This window comes from Sus scrofa, unplaced genomic scaffold (genome assembly GCF_000003025.6).
Source record: "Sus scrofa isolate TJ Tabasco breed Duroc unplaced genomic scaffold, Sscrofa11.1 Contig59, whole genome shotgun sequence".
NCBI classification, from domain to species: domain Eukaryota; kingdom Metazoa; phylum Chordata; class Mammalia; order Artiodactyla; family Suidae; genus Sus; species Sus scrofa.
The window spans coordinates 1,966,922-1,989,600 of NW_018085257.1; the positions used below are offsets into that span (position 1 = coordinate 1,966,922).

Here is a 22,679-nt window from a genome sequence, read left to right on the forward strand (position 1 = left end):
ATACCATTACCTTATTGTTTTTCACTATTATATGCTATGATTTGGGGCTAGAAAAGTTCTCTGTCATTGTCCCATTTTTTTCAGAATTGTCTTTCCTAGACTGTTCATGACTCTAGATGAATTTTAGAATGAACTTCTCAAATCCCATAAAAGTTCCCCTGGGGTATTAGTATTATTTGTGAATTGAGTTTTATTCATTTGAAAAGAGCTGACTTTTCTTCAGGTTTATTGAGGTATAATTTATATATAACATTGTGCCCATTTAAGGTGTACAACGTGATGATTTGATACACATATATTTCAAAAGGACTGACACAGGAGGGTTAATTAACATATCCATCACCTCACATAATTACCATCTTTATTTTTGTGGTCAACACATCTAAAATCTACTCCCTGAAGTAGAATAGTGGTTACAAGTGTCTGTGGGATGAGGAATTGTGAAGATTTAAGGGTATAAACTTGCAACCAATAGATAAGTAAGGTTTGGAGATTTAATGTATAGCATAGTGATGATAGACACTGTACTATAAACTCAAAGATGATATGAGGCTGTATCTCAATGATTCCCACCATAAAAAAGAAATAATTATGTGATGTAATAGAGGTGTTAGATAATGGGTCCTTGTTAATCACCCTGCAATATATAAATGTGTCAAATCAACACAATGTACACCTTAAAGTTACATAATGTTATATGTCAATTATAACTCAATAAAATAAATAAGAAGTAAATGTATTACCTCTTAGAAACTTTCAAGTATATAATAGTATATTGCCATTTTAGTCACCATGCTGTACACTAGATCCCCTGAACTTAATCATCGTGTTGGAAGTCTGGTACCTTTTGGCTGACAACTCCCCATTTCCCCCACCTCTGAGCACCTGGCAAACACCATAACCCTCTCTGCTTCTATGAATTTGTCCTTTTTAGATTCATCCTTTAGAAAAACTGAAATGTTGCCATTTAAAACATGAGGTCATTTTGCTAAACAAGAGTCAGACAGAGAAAGACAAATATTGTATGGAAAAGCTTATATGTGGCATCTAAGAATTGACATTTTAAAATACTGAATCTTCCACTTTTGGAAATATTCCTAAAATGTCTTCTATTTATTCAGACTCTCCTTTTGTGTTCTGTTGTGGTTGCTTCAGATAGCTCTTTATCATTTCTTCCCCCCACTTAGGTGGATTCTAACTATTTTTCAGACCTTCTTACCATCAGTTGTAATTTTGTTCTCCAGTATGTATTTCAGGTATATGAAGAGTATTAATCTTTATATAGTTATCTTGTTTATATTTTTGGCTTTTATTTTTTATTTATTTTTAAATGATTTTTAATTTTTTTCCCTTTTAGTTGGTTTACAGTGTTTTTTTTTTAAGGGCCACACCTGTGGCATATGAAACTTCCCAGTCTAGGGGTCATATCAGAGCTACAGCTGCCAGCCTAAACCACAGCCACAGTAATGTGGGATCCAACTGTGTCTGTGACCTACACCACAACTCATGGCAATGCCAGATCCTTAACTCACTAAAAGAGGCCAAGGATTGAACATGAAGTCTCATGGATACTAGTTAGGACCGCCACCCACTAATCCACAACAGGAACTCCCTTTGTATTTATCTTGTATTAGGCCACTGGGCTAAAATCGTCACAGCATTAAAACATTTTCAGATGACTATCTTGGATTTTTTTAGATATACAATCAAGTTACTTAAAAATAGTGACAATTTCATCTTTTCTAAAGTTTATGCCTCCTGTTTCTTCCCTTTTGCTTCCTCCCTGGCTCAGACTATCATCTGAGCAGTGTAGTTTGATAGCAGTAATGGAGATCATTCTTGCCTTGTCTTTTCCAGAACATTTGTGATAAGGGGGCTCTTACATTCAAGGTTTAATTTCCTTAATAAATATTGTAATGTTTAGACCAAGAACTTCATAGTTTCTTAATCACAAAATTCAATATATTGAAAGGATTAATCTCAGTAATATAGGCCATTCTGGATAGTATTCCTACCTGGAGTAGCATCCGGGAAGCAAAACCTTAGAATCTAAGTGTCCAGAACATGTTACCCAAACAGAAATGCTTAAATAAATATTAAGCAGGTTTTTCTCTGAAGACTTAAAGTAGTCTCATCTGAATCCTATGGATACCAAGGAGAAATGAGTGAATCTGACATGAGTAGGAAAGGTTTGTGATGAGATGACCTCATTCATGGGTATAAAATCATCACAATTCAAGGTGGGACACAGGAGCCTCTGTCCCTACAAGGATAAAAATGAGCTGGGACTATGTACTTTGTCAAAAAACAACTGAAGAAGAATCTATCAAAAGAAAATTAAGTGGAACAGGAACATGATAATGTGAGAAAAAAAGAATGTATGCATGTATGTGTAACTGGGTAATCATGCTGTGCAGTTAAAAACCTACAGAACACTAAACTAGGTATAATGAAAAAAATGACAATCATTATATATTAACAAAAAATGAAAAAAAGAAAGAGAGAATTAAGAACTCAGACAGGATTTCCCATTGTGGCTTGGCTAGTTAAGGACCTGACAGCATCTGTAAGAATGAGGGTTTGATCCGTGGCCAGTGCAGTGAGTTAAGGATTTGGCATTACTGCAAGCTGCAAATATGGCTCGGATACCACATTGCTGTGGCTGTGGTGTAGGCCTGCAACTGCAGCTCCAATTTGACTCTTAGCCCAGAAACCTCCATATGCTGGAGCTGTGGCCATCAAAATAAAATAAAATAAAATAAATTAGACAAATTAGGCTACTTAGAAGTTCCTAACAACATCCTGGAAAAAATTTTCTCATGTAGGGAGCATCTTGGAATTATTTAAATTGCCCCTTGTTGGATTTTACCCCCTGATCTCTGTACTTTGTTGATGGAAATATCCTAACAAAGAGCAGCGGGCTTCTTTTATACAGGCTGGAAGGTAGAGCACACGCCATCTTGGTCAAATTGCCCTTCACATCTCACCCAGGGCTCCTCCAAACTCTCTCCAGGAGGTCAAGGACATGGACATGGAGACAAAGAACTACAGCAGCAACAGCATGTCAGACTTTATCCTTCTAGGGCTCTCTTCCGACCCTCAGCTTCAGAAACCCCTCTTTGCTGTCTTCCTCATCATGTACCTGGTCACCCTGGTGGGCAATGTACTCATCATCCTGGCCATCCACTCTGATGCCCGGCTCCACACCCCTATGTACTTTTTCCTCAGCAACCTGTCCTTCATGGACATCTGCTTCACCACAGCCATTGTGCCCAAGATGCTGGTGACCTTACTCTCAGAGACAAAGTCCATCTCCTATGTGGGCTGCCTGGTCCAGATGTACTTCTTCATGGCCTTTGGGAACACTGACAGCTACCTGCTGGCCTCTATGGCTATAGACAGGCTAGTGGCCATTTGCAACCCCCTCCATTACAACGTGGCTATGAAACCATGGCACTGCCTCCTCCTGCTGCTGGGTTCTTGCACCATCTCTCACCTGCACTCTGTGATGGGTGTGCTACTCATGTCCCGCCTATCGTTCTGTGCCTCCCACATCATCAAGCACTTCTTTTGTGATACCCAGCCGGTGCTAAAGCTGTCCTGCTCTGACACCACCTCCATCCAGATGGTGGTCATGACTGAGACCCTGGCTGTCATTGCAACCCCTTTCCTCTGCATTCTCTTCTCCTACCTGAGAATCATCGCCACGGTGCTCAGAGTCCCCTCTGTAGGCGGGAAGTGGAAGGCCTTCTCCACCTGTGGCTCCCACCTCTCTGTGGTGGTTCTGTTCTATGGAAGTGTCATCTATGTCTACTTTAGACCTCTGTCCATGTACTCAGCGGTGAAGGACCAGGTGGCCACAGTTATGTACACAACAGTGACACCCATGTTGAACCCTTTCATCTACAGCCTGAGGAACAAAGATATGAAGAGGGGTTTCAGGAAAATAAGGGACAGAATTCACTCATAGAAAGAACATGATAGAATGTCCCAATTGGGAGGTGACCTAAGAGGTGATCAGAATATCCTTCCTTCCTTCCCATATTCACACAGAACCCAAAGAGTTAATAAGGGGTGGTGTTGCACCACAGTAAGAGCACTGATATCACAGCAGCACCATTTTGTTTCTGCAGTGACCTTGATTGATATATGATCAGTCCCAGGTTAATTACTGCTAGGAATCCAGATTTCAGGGGAAAAGTTTCTGCCGCCCAAATAGTAGGAAGAAATGTGTCTCCAAACAACTCTTCCATAAATTTGACAATGGTCAGTACTCAAGGAACTAGAAAATCCTATTCAATTTTATAAAACATTACATGGACTCCATAGAGTATAGGGAAAGACTTCTTGAATATTCCTTAAGTATGAATTGAATTTTGACAGATGAAAGTTAAAAGGTCATGGAACTACAGTGTTTCAAATATGAAAACCATCCAAGCAAGTAAAAGCAATAAACATTGGAATGTGTGTGAGAGATGGTGAAAAGCCCTGCGGGGCTTCTTTGACATCAGGGAGAATATGATGGTGGGCATTGGGGGCAGACAGAAGAATCTATAAAACAGATTTACTTCCCCCAACACCAAAGTGTCATCACAGTGTGAATTCGCAGGACTCAACACATTTTCCCTTCCTTCTTAATTCTTTTATCCACGTGGCCAGTGTCCTCACTGAAATATTCATTATATCCTGGATAAGCAACTTGTCACAGTCAAGATAAGCAGGCAGAAACTGAAGTTGAATACAAGTCTTTCGGCCTTCAAGATAAAACAAGAGAGGAATCCCCATTGGCATGCAGGGGAAATGAATCTGACTAGTACCCGAGGATGCAAATTCAATCCCTGGCCTTGCTCGGTGGGTTAAAGTATCTGGCATTGCCATGAGCTGTAGTGTACAACACAGATGCAGCTCCAATTCAATCCCTAGTCTGGGAACTTCCATATGCCAGTTTTATGGCCCTAAAAATCAAAAAAAAAAAAAAAAAAGAAAAGAAAAGAAAAGAAAAGAAAGATTTAACAAAAGGTACATAAGAACCTAATGGAACACAGGGATGCCTGGGGCCCAATATCAAAGTCCTTGCCATTGTTCTCACTATGTCCACCTCCAATTTTCAAGAAGCCATCACCATCCAGGAAACACACTTCTTTTGCAAAAGCCTTTTTATTTGCACAGGCACCCCTGGCTTTCACCACTGTCTCCCACCAATCACTCAGTTTTGGGGAGGCTGGCCTGGAAGATCTCTACACATTCCACTTCCTCTATTTATATGCCAGTTTTTCCATGCTCATCCACATACATAAATCACATTAGAATATGAAAAATACATAGAACATATTAAATAAATAAATTCATTAACAATACCTTCCATAATTTATAAAGTTCATTAAGTATTTTGGTCCCAGGAAACTTAATGTTTCTTTAGTTCAAACTTCCCTCTATCATTAGAACCAGATTCCTTTTTTTCAATAACACATAGTTGTTAAGAAATCAAGATCTTTTACTTAAAATCTTATAGATATCCCAAAAAGTTCAAATAAAGAGAAATAGATAATTAGTGACCATTCAATAACACTTTTGAGGGAAAGATTAGCCCTAAACTTTTCAGTCAGAACAAAACTATCATCTTTTTCAGAATATGAAGCAATTCCTTTAAGATATCCTGCTGCTGTTCAGGGGCAGGTAATGTTTGGGGACTTTCATAAAAGATTTGCTATCCAAACAATAGAGCCCAGAAATTGACCTTGGAGGTTGCTAAAAAGCACTGGTAAGAATAAGTCCCTTCTGAACCTAGATATAATCAGAAGAAAGATCCAAGCAGATCTTCTGAACACCTTTCCAGGTTAGGCAAATTGCTTCTGTATGGCCCTTGGGAGACCAGGAAACTTCTTCACAGTCCTCCTTCTACCATACAGACACCTGGGAGGCCGGCTGACTCCAACGGTGGAATAATATGGCTGTAATCACGTCCTTGGATGAGAATATCTTGAAGGAAAATGGACTGGGGTCCTTCTACTGTAGGCTCACATATATGTAAATGTTTACAATTTCATAATTTTGAACTAAGAATCTAGTTTTTTGAGCCTATTTTGCCTGTTGGTCAGAGAGAAAGACATAAAGAAGGAGGCATGTATGAAAGTTGAGGAGGGCATAGGGAAGTGGCTGAGTATTTCTGACACTGAAGAGGCTGAAATAGGAGGTGAGGTATTAGCCAAGAGGACTGAAAATAAGTAGGCATATAAGCCAAGAATAGAAGACGTTTCAAGAGGCAGCAGTTATTAATCCACATCAAAATATGGTGAAACTTTAAGCAAAATAAGCCTGGAAGATTGTCCATTGGCTTAAATGACAAGGAGGCCATTGATAATGAAGTTTTAGGTAATGAGACTTTAATGACAAGATGACATTGGCAATGAGGTTTCAATGGAGGAAGGTAAAAAGAACCAGACTGAAGTGGGTTAAGGAATCACTTGTGATTCATTAACAATGAACAGTCTGAAAAGTAAATTTAAAAACACAATCCCATCACTAGTACCAAAAGAAAAAATTAGTTAGGAATAAACTTAACCGAGGAGGTGAAAGACTTATCCATTGCAAAACAAAAATATTGGATATAAGAGATTAAAGAAGACCCAAATACATGGGAAGACTTCATGGATAGGAAGATTTTGCATTATTAAAATGTCCATAATATACAAAGTGATCCACAGATTCAATGTCATTTCCTTAAATCCTTAAATCCCAATTGTCTTTTTAAAAGAAATAGACAAATCCTAAAATTCGTGTAGAATTATAAAGGACCCAAAGTGGCCAAAAAAATCTTAAGAATAAAAACCAAAGCTGGATACATCATACCCTGTATTTTGAAAATATATTACAAAGCCACAGTAATCAAAATAGTATGGTATTTGCATAAAGACCAATAGAACAGGACAGAGTATCCAGATATAAAACCAAATGCATACCATCAACAAATTTTCTTTTTTTTCCTTTTTCTTTTTCTTTTTTTTCTTTTGTTTATTTATTTATTTATTTATTTTGCTTTTACGGTTGCACCTGTGGCATATTTCCCTGGCTAGGGGTTGAATCAGAGCTACAGCTGCTGGCCTACACCAACATCAGAGAAACAGTAGATGCCAACCACATCTGTGACCTACACCACATCTCACAACAACACCAGATCATTAACCCACTGAGCAAGGCCAGGGATCAAACCCACACCCTCATGGATACTAGTTGGGTTTGTTAGAACTGAGCTACAGTGGGAACTCTCTCACCAACTAATTTTCAAAGGCATCAAGAAATATAATCAAGCATTCCCTGGTGTCCCAGCCAGTTAAGGATCCAGCATTGTCACTGATGTGGCTTATATTGGTGCTATGGTTCAGGTTTGATCCCTGGCCCAGGAACGTCTGGTCAAAAAAAAAAAAGGAACATACAATGAAGATAGTAAAGTCTCTTCAATAAATGGTGTTGGGAAAAATGGATATCCATGTGCAAAAGAATTAATTTGGACCTTCATTTTAAACCATTTACAAAAATCACTTTGACATTGATAAAGATTTACATATTTGACCAAAAAATATAAAACTCCTGGAAGAAAAGTTCCTTGACATTAGCTCTGGCAATAATCTCTTGAATATGACACCAAAAGCACAGACAGCAAAATCAAAAATAGACAAGTGGGAATACCTCACACTAAAAACTTTCTACAAAGCAAATGAAACAACAGAGTGAAAAAGACTTCAGAGAATAGGAGAAAGTATTTGCAAAAAAAGTATATGTGATATGATGTTAATCTGCAAAAGATATAAGGAACTCCTACAACTCAATAGCAAAAAAGCACCTAAATAATCTGATTTTTAAATGGGCAAAGTACTTGAATAGACATTTCTCTCAGGATGACATACAAATGGCCAATGAGTATATGAAAAGATGTTCAGTGTTAGTAATCAATCAGGGAAATGCAAATTAAAATAAACATGAGATAACACTTCACACCTGTTAGAATGGTCATTACCAATAAACAAAGCAAACAAAACAAAATAACAAGCGTTGATGAGGATGTGGAGAAACTGGAACCGTTGTACACTATTGATAGGATTGCAAAATGATGCAGCCACTATGGAAAACAGGATGGAGTTTCCTCAAAGTATTAAAAACAGAACTACCACATTATCCAACAGTCCAACTCCTGGGTATTAGTCCAAAAGAATTGAAATCAGGATCTTAAGGATATATTTGGAATCCCATGTTGATGCAGAAGTTTTCACAATGTCCAATGTAGGCAGACAACCTAATTATCCATTAATTAATGGGTAAAGAAAATATGCTGTATACCTACAATGAAATACTACTCAGCCATTAAAAAACAAGGAAATTCTGGAATATATGACCCCATGGTAAACATGGAAGATGTCATGCTAAGTGAAATAAGCCAGTGACAGAAGGACAAATACTGCATGACTCCATTAACGTGAAGTAGCTGAAACAGGCACATTCATAGAAACAGAAACTAGAATGATTTTCCCCAGGGGCTGGGGAGGAAGGGCAATGGGGAATTGCTGTTCAGTTGGTAAAGAGTTTGTCATATAACACTAGACACTTGCTGTACAACAATTGAGCTTATCATTAATACTGTACCCTGCAATTGAATATATAAGAAGGGAGATCTCATGTTACATGTTTACTAACCACAGTTTTTTTTTTTAATTTTATCGGAATGTAGTTACCTTACAAAGTTGTGCTAAATTTGGGCATAGAGCAGGCTAAATCAATTGTGCATATATCCATTCCTTTTCAGATTCTTTTCCCATATACATTATTCTTTTCCCATAAAGTAACTTTCCCTGTGATATACAGTAGGCCCTTGTTCCCCATCTATTTTATATATAAGAATATATTGAGAATTATGTCTTGATATTTATATTGCAACAGAACAAAGGGTGGGGTAAAATGTATAATGTAAGAGGAACATGGTCCCCATGCTGTACAGTGGAAAAAATTAAATAATAAAACATGAAAAAAGAATATGTATATATCAATCCCCACCCCTTTTAACCCCCCATCACATTTCCCCTTTTGTAAACATAAGTTTTAAACACAATTTAAAAATAATAATAATATAAGGGGAAAAAAGAGAAGGCCTAAATAAAAGTAGAAAAGAGGAACAGAACCAGATGGCTCAGAAAGTGCAAGACCCTATCTTTGAAAATCTTATGAAACAAGAGCTAATTACACAAAAACATATTGAGATAAGAAAGAATATATGAGCTAAGGTCTCATATCCAGTCAAAATTACTTTCAGTATGAAAACCTCTTTCACTGTTCAAGTTCTCCTAAGGAACCTAATACAGCACAAGTTTCAGAAATCAAGATGACTCAATAGACAGCAACTTAAGAACAGGTGACAAATAGCAAGCACATATTTACCTGTGGAACTAATAGCAAATGGAGTGACGTCACCAAGATTGTGGAGCAGCAGATCCCAGCATCTATGCCCCACCCACAAAGATGAGCAACTAGACAGCTCTCCACCAACAAAAACAGCTCTGGGAGAGCTCCTGTGTCTACTTAAGAAACTTCAGGAGTTCTCTTACAGCTCAGCCACTTAAGGATCTGGCATTGTCACTGAAGCCACTATGGCATGGGTTCAATCCCTGGCCTGGGAACTTTCATGTGCCATGGGTGCAGCCAAAAAGAGAGAGAGAAGGGTGGGGGTACTTCAACAACACAATGACAAAAAATACACCCTTGAGAATTAAAGCACAAAAAGGGAAGGACAAACAGCTTCATTTTGGTTGCATCAGCCCATACTCCAGGCTGGCATTGCTTGGTGCCAAGGGGAACTCCCCAGCAGGAAGGAGTTCCCCTCTCAGGAAAAAAAGAGTGGTAAGTGAGCAACTAGCTTCCCTAGGCTTTGGGGACACCAGGTGAGGGCCCAGCTTCACCCAACTCAGAGACCTGCAAAGGTGAGACATATAGAGATTTCTAGGAATGAGGAAGAAAAATTGAGACTTGCAGTATCAGCCATAAAGGGACAAAAACTACACTTCCCAGGGATCTGCTCTTCCAGTGACCCCAGCAGCTCTCTCTGCTGAAGAAATCCGTGGCTGGCACTGCCATCAAGACCCCCTGCAGATTTCACTAGATTTTGCCCCACATGTATTTGCACTTCCTGATCAGCCACTTGAGTCCCCCTCTGCTATATGCAGTGGAATATTGCAGTACTGTTCTCCAAGTCGAGATATGAAAGAAAATGTATATATCCATCTGTGTACTTAAGGCCACTGAACTACACATTTGAAAATGGTTAAAATGGTAAAAAATATGTCGTGTAGTTTTTTAAATTAGTTTTCTTTTAATAGATGGGTTGAGAGGTGTGGCTATAGAAGTACCAAATAATCAACAAAGAATCGTTTTTAAGTTTCACCACAGAACATTTATGTGAAGACCTGGACTATTCTCTTGACTCTACATTCTTCCCCACCACTTGGGAGAGACCCCAGGCTTTATCTACGCATTTGCCTCTGTCTCTTTAGAAATCACTAAACTAAAAAGGACTAATCATCTAGGATTCTAAGAAAACCAATGCTATGGTAGCCTGGGTTTCCTTGGTCTCTACTGAGAGGTCCCAGTTCCCAGATCAGGAATTGGACTTGGGCCACAGTGGTGAAAGTGCCGAATCCTAACCTCTACACCACCAGGGAACTGCACCTAAAGAGAGGTTTCTACTTCTCTCCAAGCAAGGTGTTTAATGAGTTCCGTGGGCTTGGTACCTGGGGAGGCTTCCTGTCTCCTTGGTATGAAGCCATATGCAGGACAGTCAGGTACTTCCAAGCCCCCACCCAATCCATCAACACCTGACAGAGCCTGAAGGTGGCAGGTGGTGGATAGCTGTGGATAGATGGACAGCTCATGATTCCAGTGCCAGGGGCTCCATGGAGGGGTCACCTCTCAGGAGGGAGAAGAAAAGTGGCCACTTCAGGAATTGATAACCTTATTTCTAGGATGAGACAAAAATCACAGGCACTCAATACTGCAGGTCTTGACACCTGCCTTGGGAATCTGGGGCTTTTTCCTTTCCTTGGCCTTCTCTGAACATTCCCTCTATGCCCCAAGCCATCCAGTCCTCTAGACACCAGGCCAATAAGGCTAAGGAGAAGGAGACCCTGGCTGTCACCGTCACTTACCTGAGTAAGTAGCTGGTATCCTCAACTCTATACCTAGAGTATTTCTAACCTGGAGTGTGAGAAACTTTCACACCTTCCTATCTGGTACATTCATTCTTACCAAGAAGTAAAACTAGTGGTCCAATTACATGCAGAACTAAATGCCAGGGTTGGGCTAAAAGTGGGGTTATCTCATCCTTCACACCCTGCCTCCTGTATTTCTCTGAGGACTTCAAGCTCCTCCACACACCTTGTTTCCCTTCTCCACTCACAAAAGGGAGGGAGGTTTGGCTCTGAGTGGGTGAAACTCCAAGGGGATTGACCCTTTCAGAGGAAGCGTGTAGCTTGAGGATGCTGAGGGGTAAAAGTCCAGCGTCTGTCACCCCAGAATGTCTCCAATACCTCCTCCTTGAGGTTTCACCTGGCCCTCTGCAAATACATGATCTAGATCGGAACTTAGGTTTAGAAATTTTCTGTAGCACTGAAAGCTTGTCTTAAAAATTATCCTTTAAAACAAAATCTGTAAGACACATGAAAGCAGAATTTTTCTGGATAAAAAGGATGAATTCTGGGACTCCTAGGTCTTGCTATTCACACTATACCTCACCAGTGACATGTCCGTCACACAGGAGTGTCAACCATGGGTTAGAGGAAGAATGGGACAAGAGATGTAGGAAGATTTGAAGCTGTGTCCTGGGGGCAGGGGGACAGGTGACAGTGAAGGCAGGAGACAGATGACATGGAAAAGTGAAGGCTCAGGAATATGTGGTCAATGACTTGGTGTCTCCTCACCTCTGTGTCCCCAGGACCTCTCATGACTGCTGGCACTCAGGGAGTGCTTGCTGATTGCTTAACAAATCAATAATTCCACAGGAAGGAGAAAAGTAAAATTGTGGTCATGTTATAACTGAAGACAGTTAAGAAAGTCTATTGTTTCAGAATGGATAAGAAATGAAGTCCTAGTGATTAGCACAGGGAACTATATCTCTTCTCTTGGGAGAGGCCATGATGGAAGATAATATAAGAAAATAATGCATATATTTGTATGACTAGGTCGCTTTGCTGCACAGCATAAATTGGCACAATGTGGTAAGTCAACTATAATTTTGGAAATATTAAAAAACACAAAGAGGAAGGCTATTGGAAGTGTGAGGTTTCGATTTCTTGACTCCTGGCTTTAACATCAAAAACATAGATGTGAGAGTACCCATCGCGGCTCAGTGGTTAATGAATCCGACTAGGAACCATGAGGTTGCAGGTTCCATCCCTGGCCTTGTTCAATGGGTTAAGGATCTGGTGTTGCCATGAGCTGTGGAGTAGGTCACAGAAGTGGCTCAGATCTGGTGTTGCTATGACTGTGGTGTAGGCTGGTAGCTACAGCTCTGATTAGACCCTTAGCCTGGGAACATCCATATGCCATGGGTATGGCCAGAGAAAAGACAAAAAGACAAAAATACATATATTGTGGGTCCTTGCAATTCCATGAAGTTAGAAGGCAGTGAGTTCTCTGTCTCTAGATGTATTCAAGCCAGGTGACCACTGCCAAGGCTACTCTAGGGTTCCTGCTCTGGGTGATGGTTTGGAAAGGATGATCTCTGAGTTTTCTTCTGGCTCTGAGATTATTCAGGTCTATTCACATTTGTTCAGGTACCTTTTGAACACCTATTATGTGACAGTTTCCTAAAGTTTATATACACAAATCTGTTAATTAATGTTGTTAAAGAGCAGAAATAATTAAAGTTGACATTTATCAGATGCTTATTCTGTGCCACCTAAATTACTAACTGATTTGCATGCATATTATTACAATCCCAACTGCTTTTTTTATGGCTGCACTCCCAGCATATGGAAGTTCCTGGGCCAGAGACTGAATCCAAGCTGCAGCAGTGACTTACTCAACAATGCTGGATCCTTTCATCCACTGCACCAGGCTGGGGATCAAACCCACATCTCCACAGTGCCCTGAGCCACTGCCATCAGATTCTTAACCCACTGTGCCACAGCTGGAACTCCCCTTATAACTAGTTGGAAGCAGATATTCTTTAATTCTTATCTTTGTAAATAAGAAAACAAAGATATAATGCTTAAGCAGCACACTTAAATCACTCTGCCAAGAATTAGGGAGCCTAGGACTCAAATTCTGGACTAATCTCAGAGCCCTCCATCCTGACCACTAGGCTTGACTCAGTAGGGTTGGCAATTACAACATAATTTTCTTTTATTGTGGTAGGAACACCTAACGTGAGATCCACTCTCCTAACAAATGTTTAAGTGTATTATTGACTACAGGTACAGTGCTGCACAGCAAATCCCCAGAGTTTATTCATCATGCTTAACTGAAATGGCATGCCCATTGATTACTTCAGTCTGCTGTTACAGCAGGTCATTGATTTCTGATCACATTCCATGGCAGCTGAGTCCCTGCCTTTATAAATTGCTGAACAGAGTGACAGTTCCTTCCAGACAGGGGTCCTGCTTTGTTCTCTGTGTCTTTCTTCTCTGTGCCCATTTCCAGGTTAAGAATCCAGCTCCTGAAGACAAGAACATTGTTATCTAGTCCTCTCTGTTATGTGCCAGCATATCTGCACCTCTTATTAAGTTCTCCTGCTCAGAGGACCACATGAGACTCAGCTCAAATCTAATCTACTGTCAAGACATACACCTGTTACTTGCATGGTGCCATTCTTTTTTTCTTTTTTAGCCACACCCAAGGCATAAGGAAGTTCCCAGGCTGGGAATCAAACTCAAGCTGCAGCTGTGCCAAAGTTGGATCCTTAACCCACTACGCTGGGCTGGGGATCAAACCCATGCCACCACAGAGACAACGCTGGATACTTAACCTGCTGCACCACAGTGAGAATTCCATTGGTGCCATTCTTAATACAATCAACCTGCATAAAATAAAATGTTTCACCAAACCAAGCAGAAGCTCTCCTGCTGCCAGAAAGGGGTCTGCCCTAGCCACACAGTTCTAGAATGCTGTATTGTCCTCAGATCATACAGCTTAAACAGTTTCACCTCCTGGAGGGTTGTAGACTTTGCAGTTTCATGGAACTCTTGACAAGATTGTTACCCAAACTCCCAAATGCATCCCACAAATTTTTCCCCCAAAAGACTAGAGCTAAGAACACCAACTCTTTTTTTTTTCTTTGTTTGTTTTGTTTTGTTTTTTGTTTTTTCTAGGGCAGCACTGTGGCATATAGAGGTTCCCAGGGTAAGGGTTTAATTGGAGCTGTAGCTGACAGCCTACACCACAGCCACACCAACGCAGGATGTGAACTGCGTCTGTGACCTACGAAACAGCTCACATCAATGGCTGATCCTTAACCCACTGAGTAAGGCCCAGGATCGAACCTGTGTCCTCATGGATACTAGTCTGATTCATTTCACCGAGTCACCATGGGAACTCCAAGATATTCTGATACTCATTTTTAGGAAAACAGAAAGCAAGAAATCCTGGCTAAAACAGAGTAGGTAAATTTCATAATTTCTGTCTTTATGGATCAAGGAAATGTAAGCTCAGAAGGGGACTCATGTTCAGTGTAAAACAGTGACAGAGACAGAATGGAAAGTCAGACCTATGTGACACTGAAATCCATACTCTTGTCAACTAGACCAGGCACTCAGAATAATTTAGAACTGGAAACTCCAGGCCAGGACACACACCTAACATTTCTTCATATTTCCTACTTGCAGGAGAGCAATGACAAGAGGAAACCAGACTCACATCACTAAATTCCTCCTTCTGGGACTGACCAGTGATCCTCAAAAGAAGGAGTGGCTCTTTGCCAGCTTCCTGGCCATGTACCTGGTCAACATGGCTGGCAACTCAGTCATCATTGCAACCATCTGGGGGATGCTCGTCTCCACACCCCCATGTACTTCTTCCTCCCCAAACTTGCCCTGGTAGACATCTGCTTTACAAACGTCATTGTGACAAGGAGGCTTGCAAACCTACTGAGCAAGGGCAAGAAGGACCCCTTTGCCCAGTGCCATCACTGACAGCTTCCTCCTGGCTTCCATGGCCATTGACTACTATGTGGCCATCTGCAACCCACTGCATTACACCACAACCATGAACCCCAGGCGCTGTCTCATGCTAGTGATCACATCCTGGCTGGTGTCCCACCTCCACTCGCTCACCCACACCATCCTCATGGTCCGCCTCTCCTTCTGTGGGCCCAACATCATCCACCACTTCTTCTGTGATGTCCAGCCACTGCTGATGCTCTCCTGCTCTGACACCTCTGTCAATGAGCTGTTGGCCTTCACAGAGGGCTCCTTTGTGATCATGAGCCCCTTCCTCTTCATCATTGTCTCTTATGTGTGTATCACCCATGCTGTTCTGCGGGTCCCTTCTGGGAGAGGCAGGTTCAAGGTCTTTTCCACCTGTGGATCCCACCTCACAGTTGTGGCACTATTCTATAGAACCATAATATCCGTGTATATCTGCCCTTTGTCCACCTACTCAGTGACAAAAGATCATGTGGTCACTGTTATCTACAGTAGTTACCCTCATGCTGAACCCTTTTATCTACAGCCTTAGGAATAAGGATATGAAGCAGGCCTTGCACAAGCTGATGAGGAAGACAGGATAGTAGAACCCCTGTATGGTACATCTCAGCATTCACTCACTCAATAAGGACTCATGAAACATGTGCTAAGTACTAAGAACTGCATTCAATTACAAACATATTGCAAAGATAAATCAATCAGGGCCGCTGTCTTCAAGATTAGTTACAGGAGTTCACTGGTGGCTCAGTGGGTCAAGGTTCCAGCACTGTCACTGCTGTAGCTGGAGTCTCTGCTGTGGTCCTGGTTAGATCCTGGCCTGGGTATTTCCTTACGCTGAGGGTGTGGCCAAAAATATTAAATACAGACCCATAACGGAGAGAAGACAACTGCAATATAAGATTATTGTACTTTTTTGGTAAAAAAAAAATAAAACGAGACACAGTTATTGATTTCTTTCTGTATTATACTAAGTTTCTTTCTTTTCTTTTTCCTTTGCAGTCTCTTGCTCATGTGTGTCACGTTCATAATTAGTGTTGCACAGTAGGTTTCCCGATGAACAGCAAGGAAAAACTTCTCTAGTAATGTTTTTTCAATGTTCATTATGTGGTCAGCTTACACAAAGCCTCAAAAGGTCACTGTCCCCATCACAGGAGTTATTAATTTTAGGCACCAACACTTTGTGTTTGACTAGTGGATTCTCTTGTGACATTTAGAACAGCTCATAACTTCTCTGAGGCACTTCAGAATTGGGTCACAGGAGGCTGCTGTACCTGCATAGTAATAAGATCCTAAATATCTGAGTGAAACAACACAAGTTACAACTCAATCTCACAATTGGTGTGACTGTGACCAAGTCCCTCAGTCCAAGCCTCACTTTTCTCATCTGCATCATAGATACAATAAATGACCTCACTCTAATTTTGTGATTGTCAAATGAAAATTCCAAATCTACCAGTTGGTAACGCTGTGGGGTTTTTTACTGTATTCTTTTTTTATTTAAATAGATTGACTTACAGTATTATGTTACTTTCAATTGTACAACATATTATTTGAACATTTTTATGCATTCCAAAAGGATCAAGTCCAGGGACCACCTGTCTCCATACAAAGTTATTACAATAATATTGACTATATTCCCCATAATGTACGTTACACCCTTGTGATGTATTCATTTTATAACTGGAAGTTTGTACCTCTTCATCTCTCTCACCCTTATCACTCACTTCTACCCTCTGGCAACTACCTGTTTGTTCTTTGTATCTGAGTGTGGCTTTGTTTTGTTGTGTTTTTTTGTTTTGTTTTTTTGATTCCACATATAAGTGAAAATATGCAATGCTTTTCTTTCTCTCTCTGGCTTATTTCACTTAGCATAATGCCATCTAGGTCCATCCATATGGTTACAAATAGCAAGACTTTATTCCATTTTATGGCTGGTTAGTATTCCACTGCATATATACACCACACCTTCTTTATCTATTCATCTATCAATAGACCCTTGGGTTGTTTCCATATCTTGGCTATGGTAAATAATGCCACAATGATTGTAAAAGGTGCATATATCTTTTCAAATTAGCATTTTTGTTTTCCTCTGAAAAATATTCAGAAGCGGAATGCTAGATCATGTGTAAAACTGGATTAGTCTTCCTTCTAATTTTTTTGGGAAACCTCCATACTGTTCTTCATAGTAGCCATTCCAATTTACCTTACTGCCAACAGTGTAGAAGGGCTTCTTTCTCTCCAAATCCTTGTCAATATTTATTATTTGTAGTTTTTGTTTTTTGGGGTTTTTTTGTTTTTGTATTTTTGGCTTTTTAGGGCCACATCTGTGGCATATGGAAGTTCCTAGGCTAGTGATCTAATTGGACCCATAGTGGCTGGACTATGCCACAGTCACAGACATGCTGGAACCAAGCCCCATCTGCAACCTACACCATGGCTCATGGCAATGCTGCATCCTTAACCCACTGAGCAATGCAAAGGATTGGACCTGCATCCTCATGGATACTAGTGGAGTTCGTTACCAGTGAGGCACAACGGAACTTCTTTTTGGAGTCTTTTTGATGATAGCTATTCTGACAGGTGGGAAGCAATATCTCATCGCAGTTTTGATTTTCACTTCTCTGATCAGTAATGACGTTGAGCATCTTTTCATGTGCCTGTTGGCCATCTGTATGTCTTCTTTAAGAAACTGTCTACTCAGGTCTTCTGTCCATTTATAAATCAGGTTGTCTTTTTTGATATTGAGCTGTATGAGTTGTTTATGTATTTTAGATATTAACCTTTTATCGGTCATATCATGTAAAAATATTTTCTCCCTGTCCATAGGTTTTCATTTTGTTACAAACATCCTTTACTGTGTAAAATATATTAACTTTAACTAGGTCTCACGTGTTTATTTTCATTTCATTTATTTTGTCTCAGGAGAGATATCTAAAAAAAATATTACTACAACTTACATCAAGGAGTACTCTGCCTATGTTCTCTTCTAGGAATTTTATGGTTTCAGGTCTTTATTTAGGTCTTTACTCCATTTTGAATTTAATTTTGTAAATGGCATGAGTAAATGTTCTAATCTCATTTTTTCTAAACATAGCTGTCTGGTTTCTCTAACACCACTTATTGAAGAGAACATTTCTTTGTCTTTATTCCATTATATACCCTTGCCTCATGCATCATAGATTAAACATAGATTAACTGACCAAAGTGTGTGGATTTACTTCTCAGCTTTCTATTCAGTTCAATTGATCGATGTGTCTGTTTTTGTGCCAGTATCATGCTGTTTTGAGTACTCCAGCTTTGTAGTATAGTCTGAAACCAGGCAACATAATACCCAAATTTGCTTTATCAGGGTTTCTTTGGCCATTGGGGTCTCTGTGGGATTCTATAAATGTTGTCATTTTAATTATGATGTATCTTCTGATGATGATTTTTGGGTTTATCTTGTTTGGGGACTTTCTGTGCTGCCTGGACCTGGATGTCTGTTTCTCCTCCCAGGTTAGGGAACTTTACAGCTATTGCCTCCTCAGATAAATTCTCTGCCTTTGTCTTTTCAAACCCATATAATGTAAATATTACACTGCTTGATGTTGTCACAGAGATTCTTAAACCTCCCTCATTTTTTAAAATTATTTTTTTCTTTTTTTCCGTGCAGCTTCAGTGATTTCAAATATGTTGTATTCCAGTATGCTGACCCATTCCTTGCATCAACTAATCTACTATTGATTCCTTCTAGCGTTCTTTTAAATTCATAAATTTAGTCTTCAATGTTGCTTGTTCTTCTTTATACTTTCTCACTCTTTGTTAAACTTCTCACCCTCTTCATCCATTCTCCTCCCAAGATTGTTGAGCACCTTTATAATCATTGCCTTGAACTCCAATGGATTTCTTGTCTCCATTTTCTTAGTTCTTCTTCTGGGTCTTTGTCTTGTTCCTTCATCTGAAATATATTCCTCTGTCTCCTCTTTTTGCCTAGTTCTCTGTGTTAATTTCTATGTATTAAGGAGGTCAGTGATATTTCCTCATCTTGGAGAAGTGACCTTATGCAGAGATGTCCAATGGGGCCCAGCAGTACAATGCCCTCCACCAGAGCTATATGTTCTAGGAGTGCCTCTTATGTGGGTTGCATGGGCCCTTCTGCCAGAGTGGGGCTGACTATTGTGGCCATTGCTGGTTAGCAAGCCAGCCCCAGACCTAGCTGGCAATCACGCTCTGCCTCAAGAAGTGGATGCTGGCCCACTGGTAGGCAGGGCTATGTCCATGGGCCCCTGGCTATGAGCCCTGGGGGAAAAGGTGCAAGTAGTGACCTACTAAGGGGATCTGAGACTGGTGTTGACTCTCTGGTGGGCAGGTAAGCCCCCAGCCTTAATAAGCTAGAGGTAGGACTCCAAATTTACTTGCAGGCACCAGTTTTATCAGGATATGATGAGCTCCCCCAAATGGGTGCCACTCACATCTATGTCCACAGAGGGAATCCCAGTTACCTCCTGCCTCTTCAAGAGGTGCTCTGAGATCAGCAGGTGGGTCTGACATGGGCTCCTTTGAAATGATTGTCTCTCTGCTGGGACTTGGGTCATATGAGATTTGGCATGCACCCTTTAAGAACAAAGTCACTGTTTCCTACAGTCCACCAGTTCTCCCATATGCAGTTCTGACTCGACTTCAGACTGATGCTTTGAGGACTCATCTTGCTGGTGCAGACCCCTGTGCTGGGAGCTCAATGTGGGGCTCAGATGAGTTGCTTCTTGGGCAGAAGCTCCGCAGTTGTGATTATCCTCTAATTAGAGGATCACCTATTCAGTGATATGGGTCCTGACTATACAATGTCTCTGTCCTTCAAACCCATCCCATTGTGGTCCCTTCTTAATATATCTTTAGCTGTGCAAAGTCTTCCCTGCTCATCTTCAGGTGACTCTCATAAATGGCTGCTCTGTAAATAGTTGTAATTTTGGCATTCCTTTGAGAGGAGGTGAGCTTAGGATCTTCCTACTCCACCATCATGGCCACCATTCTACACTTAACTAACTTTGGAACATTTACTTATCCTAAGCTTAAGCACCCCAAGTCTGAAATTATACAGCTTGGACCAGAAGCACAGATACACCATTTACCATAGTTTCTAGCCTGGGAACTTCCATATGCTGTGGGTGCAGCCCTGAAAAAAAGCAAAAAAAAAAAAAAAAGAAGAAGAAGAAGAAGAGGAAGTGTCATGGCATCAGGCCATGATGGGCACTTCTATCATCAAGTTTCATTTTATTTTAATGAGGGAATAAAGAGCAACAGGTTGCATTCAGGTGCTGAGATTTGGGCCATTCCCCACCTTTTTTGGCTGCTTCCATGACACTAATCACCCCAAAATATGTGGTTTGCTGTCAATCTGGAGGCTCATGCTTTTCTTGGCCCATGGACCTCCACTGTTTACAAGATAAGTGCTTTATTGCCACCTGCCCCCTTTCTTTGCTCATACCTAGCTATCTGCTTGCTATAACAAATCAACAGGAATGTTAAATGATATAGGAAGTGTTCTAGGATATTTATTAGTTATGTTTTAGGTATTTGGAACAGGGTCCTGCATATAGAAAGTCCTCAATGAATTTCAGCAAAATTTCAAAAAAAACTTCATCAGAATTTCAACAAAAATTTCAACAAAGTTATATGAAAATATATCTATGGTCCCTTCCCAAAGAACATTCCAAGTTCTATAATGGGGTTGGAAATAGTCACACTGTGATACATCTTTCCCACTGCTTTCAGCCCACATGCTTCCTGAAATTCATTATAAATTAATTGGTCCTTAGGCTTTTATCAGTATTGTTGGGTTTCTTAAGAATTCCATTGGGTACAGGAAATGCCTCCACAATATCCATAATAACAAAATTCCACTGAGCCTCCTTCTTCATTAACTCCTCTCTCCATCCCACCTTACTTTCCAATAAATGCAAATAATTTCACTGAAACAAAAATTCCATGAGGAATGATGCCCAGCACTTCAAACTTCTGCTATACAAACTAAGGCTATGAGATGTGAAGGAGACAAGTGAAGAAAAATTGGGAGGAAAAAAAAATTTGTCCAGAGGAACTGAGGAGATTGGATGAAAAAATACAGCAAGCTACTTCAAGAGGAAAAGAAAATGCACAGCATTATTAAGTGAATGCTTTGTGTCAACCATAGTCCATTGATGACTCATTGTGGCTGGAACAGCCCTCATGGTCCTTATTATGATTGTGAGACACCTTACAGCAACACATGTCATAAAACTTTGGGAAAAAAGCATTATTACTCACAGATTCTAGAAAGGCCCTGGCATAGGTAAAGGGCAGAAAGAGGTGAAGAGAGTGGGAGAAGAGAGGGGGGAAGAGAAGCTCACATGAGCCTGAGATTCTGCTTTTATTGGGGTGGGGGTTGGAGGATGTGGGAGCCAGGCTTTATTCAAGATGGCCAGTTTTGAAGTGGCTGCTCAGACAATCAGAGTTTATGTCAGGCATGTGCATTACAAAAACAAAAGCCAAGTATCAGGGCTTAAACTACAGTGAACCTTCAAATGAATACAAGCTTCCAGTTATAAGATGAATAAGCTCTGAGGATCTAAAGGACAACATGGTGACTATTGCTGTATTGAGTGCTTGAAATACGCTACAAGAGTAAGTCTTAATCATTTTCACCACAAAGCAAAAATGATAACTCTGTGGGAGTTCCCATCGTGGCTCACTGGGAAGGAACCCAACAAGTATCCATGGGAAGTAGGTTCAATCCTGGACCCGCTCAGTGTGTTAAGGATCCAGCATTACAGTGAGTTATGGTGTAGGTCACAGACACGGCTTGTATCACACATTGCTGTGGCTGTGGTGTAGGCCAGAAACTGAAGCTCTGATTGGACCAATAGCTTGGGAACATCCATAGGCCCCAGGTGTGGCCCTAAAAAGCAAGAAAAAAAAGGTAACTATGTGAGTTAATAGCTGTGTTAATTAATGGGATTTTGATAATGATTTCATAAAGTATATGCATATCAAGTCACCTTATTGTACACTTTAAATATGTATGATTATTTTTTTAATAGAGTAGCTCCTTTTGTTGCAACAATGTTTTTTAAAACCACAGACAACACTGAAGGGCACTCAGTGGCACCACGGGAAAGCCAGAGAACAGAGGAAAAGGCTAAGATTGACACACAGAGACCACCAACAATTGAGAGAAAGACATGAAAAGGAAGTGTACCCTGGGCCAAATACTTGAAGACTTTCCTTTAAGATTGGGAGCTTGTCATAAGGAATCGGAATTTCTTGCATTTTTGCCAATTTAAAAAAATCTTCATCTCTTTGCCAACTTTTGTGCTTCTCTTTTCTTTCACCATGTGTCTTACAGATTGTACTCAAGATACTCTAAAGTCAGGAGAAAGAAGTGCTAGGAACCCAGGGTGGGAAAGGATAAGCACAACCCCAGAATTAAGCTGTGGTTCACTTCAGCCACAGCAGTTGCTGAGGAAGCCCAGTTCTCCCACCCTT

The 22,679-nt window shown here is 40.4% G+C and overlaps 2 protein-coding genes and 1 pseudogene across 2 annotated transcripts in view; 2 read left to right on the top strand and 1 right to left on the bottom strand.

Moving 5' to 3' along the window:
• LOC110258970 (olfactory receptor 1B1) overlaps positions 1-22,679 on the bottom strand; it is a 122,218-nt gene that overhangs the window by 68,565 nt on the left and 30,974 nt on the right. The window lies entirely within an intron of this gene.
• Positions 2,924-3,970, top strand: LOC100518532 (olfactory receptor 1L4-like). The gene has a single exon (XM_021082260.1). The coding sequence runs from the start codon at positions 3,026-3,028 to the stop codon at positions 3,968-3,970; it is 945 nt and encodes a 314-aa protein (XP_020937919.1). The 5' UTR covers positions 2,924-3,025.
• On the top strand, positions 14,869-15,862 carry LOC100524784 (annotated as a pseudogene).

What these genes read in the sequence shown, in the direction of transcription:
- LOC100518532 (XM_021082260.1), top strand. Translation starts at nt 3,026, where the DNA reads ATGGACATGGAGACAAAGAACTACAGCAGCAACAGCATGTCAGACTTT.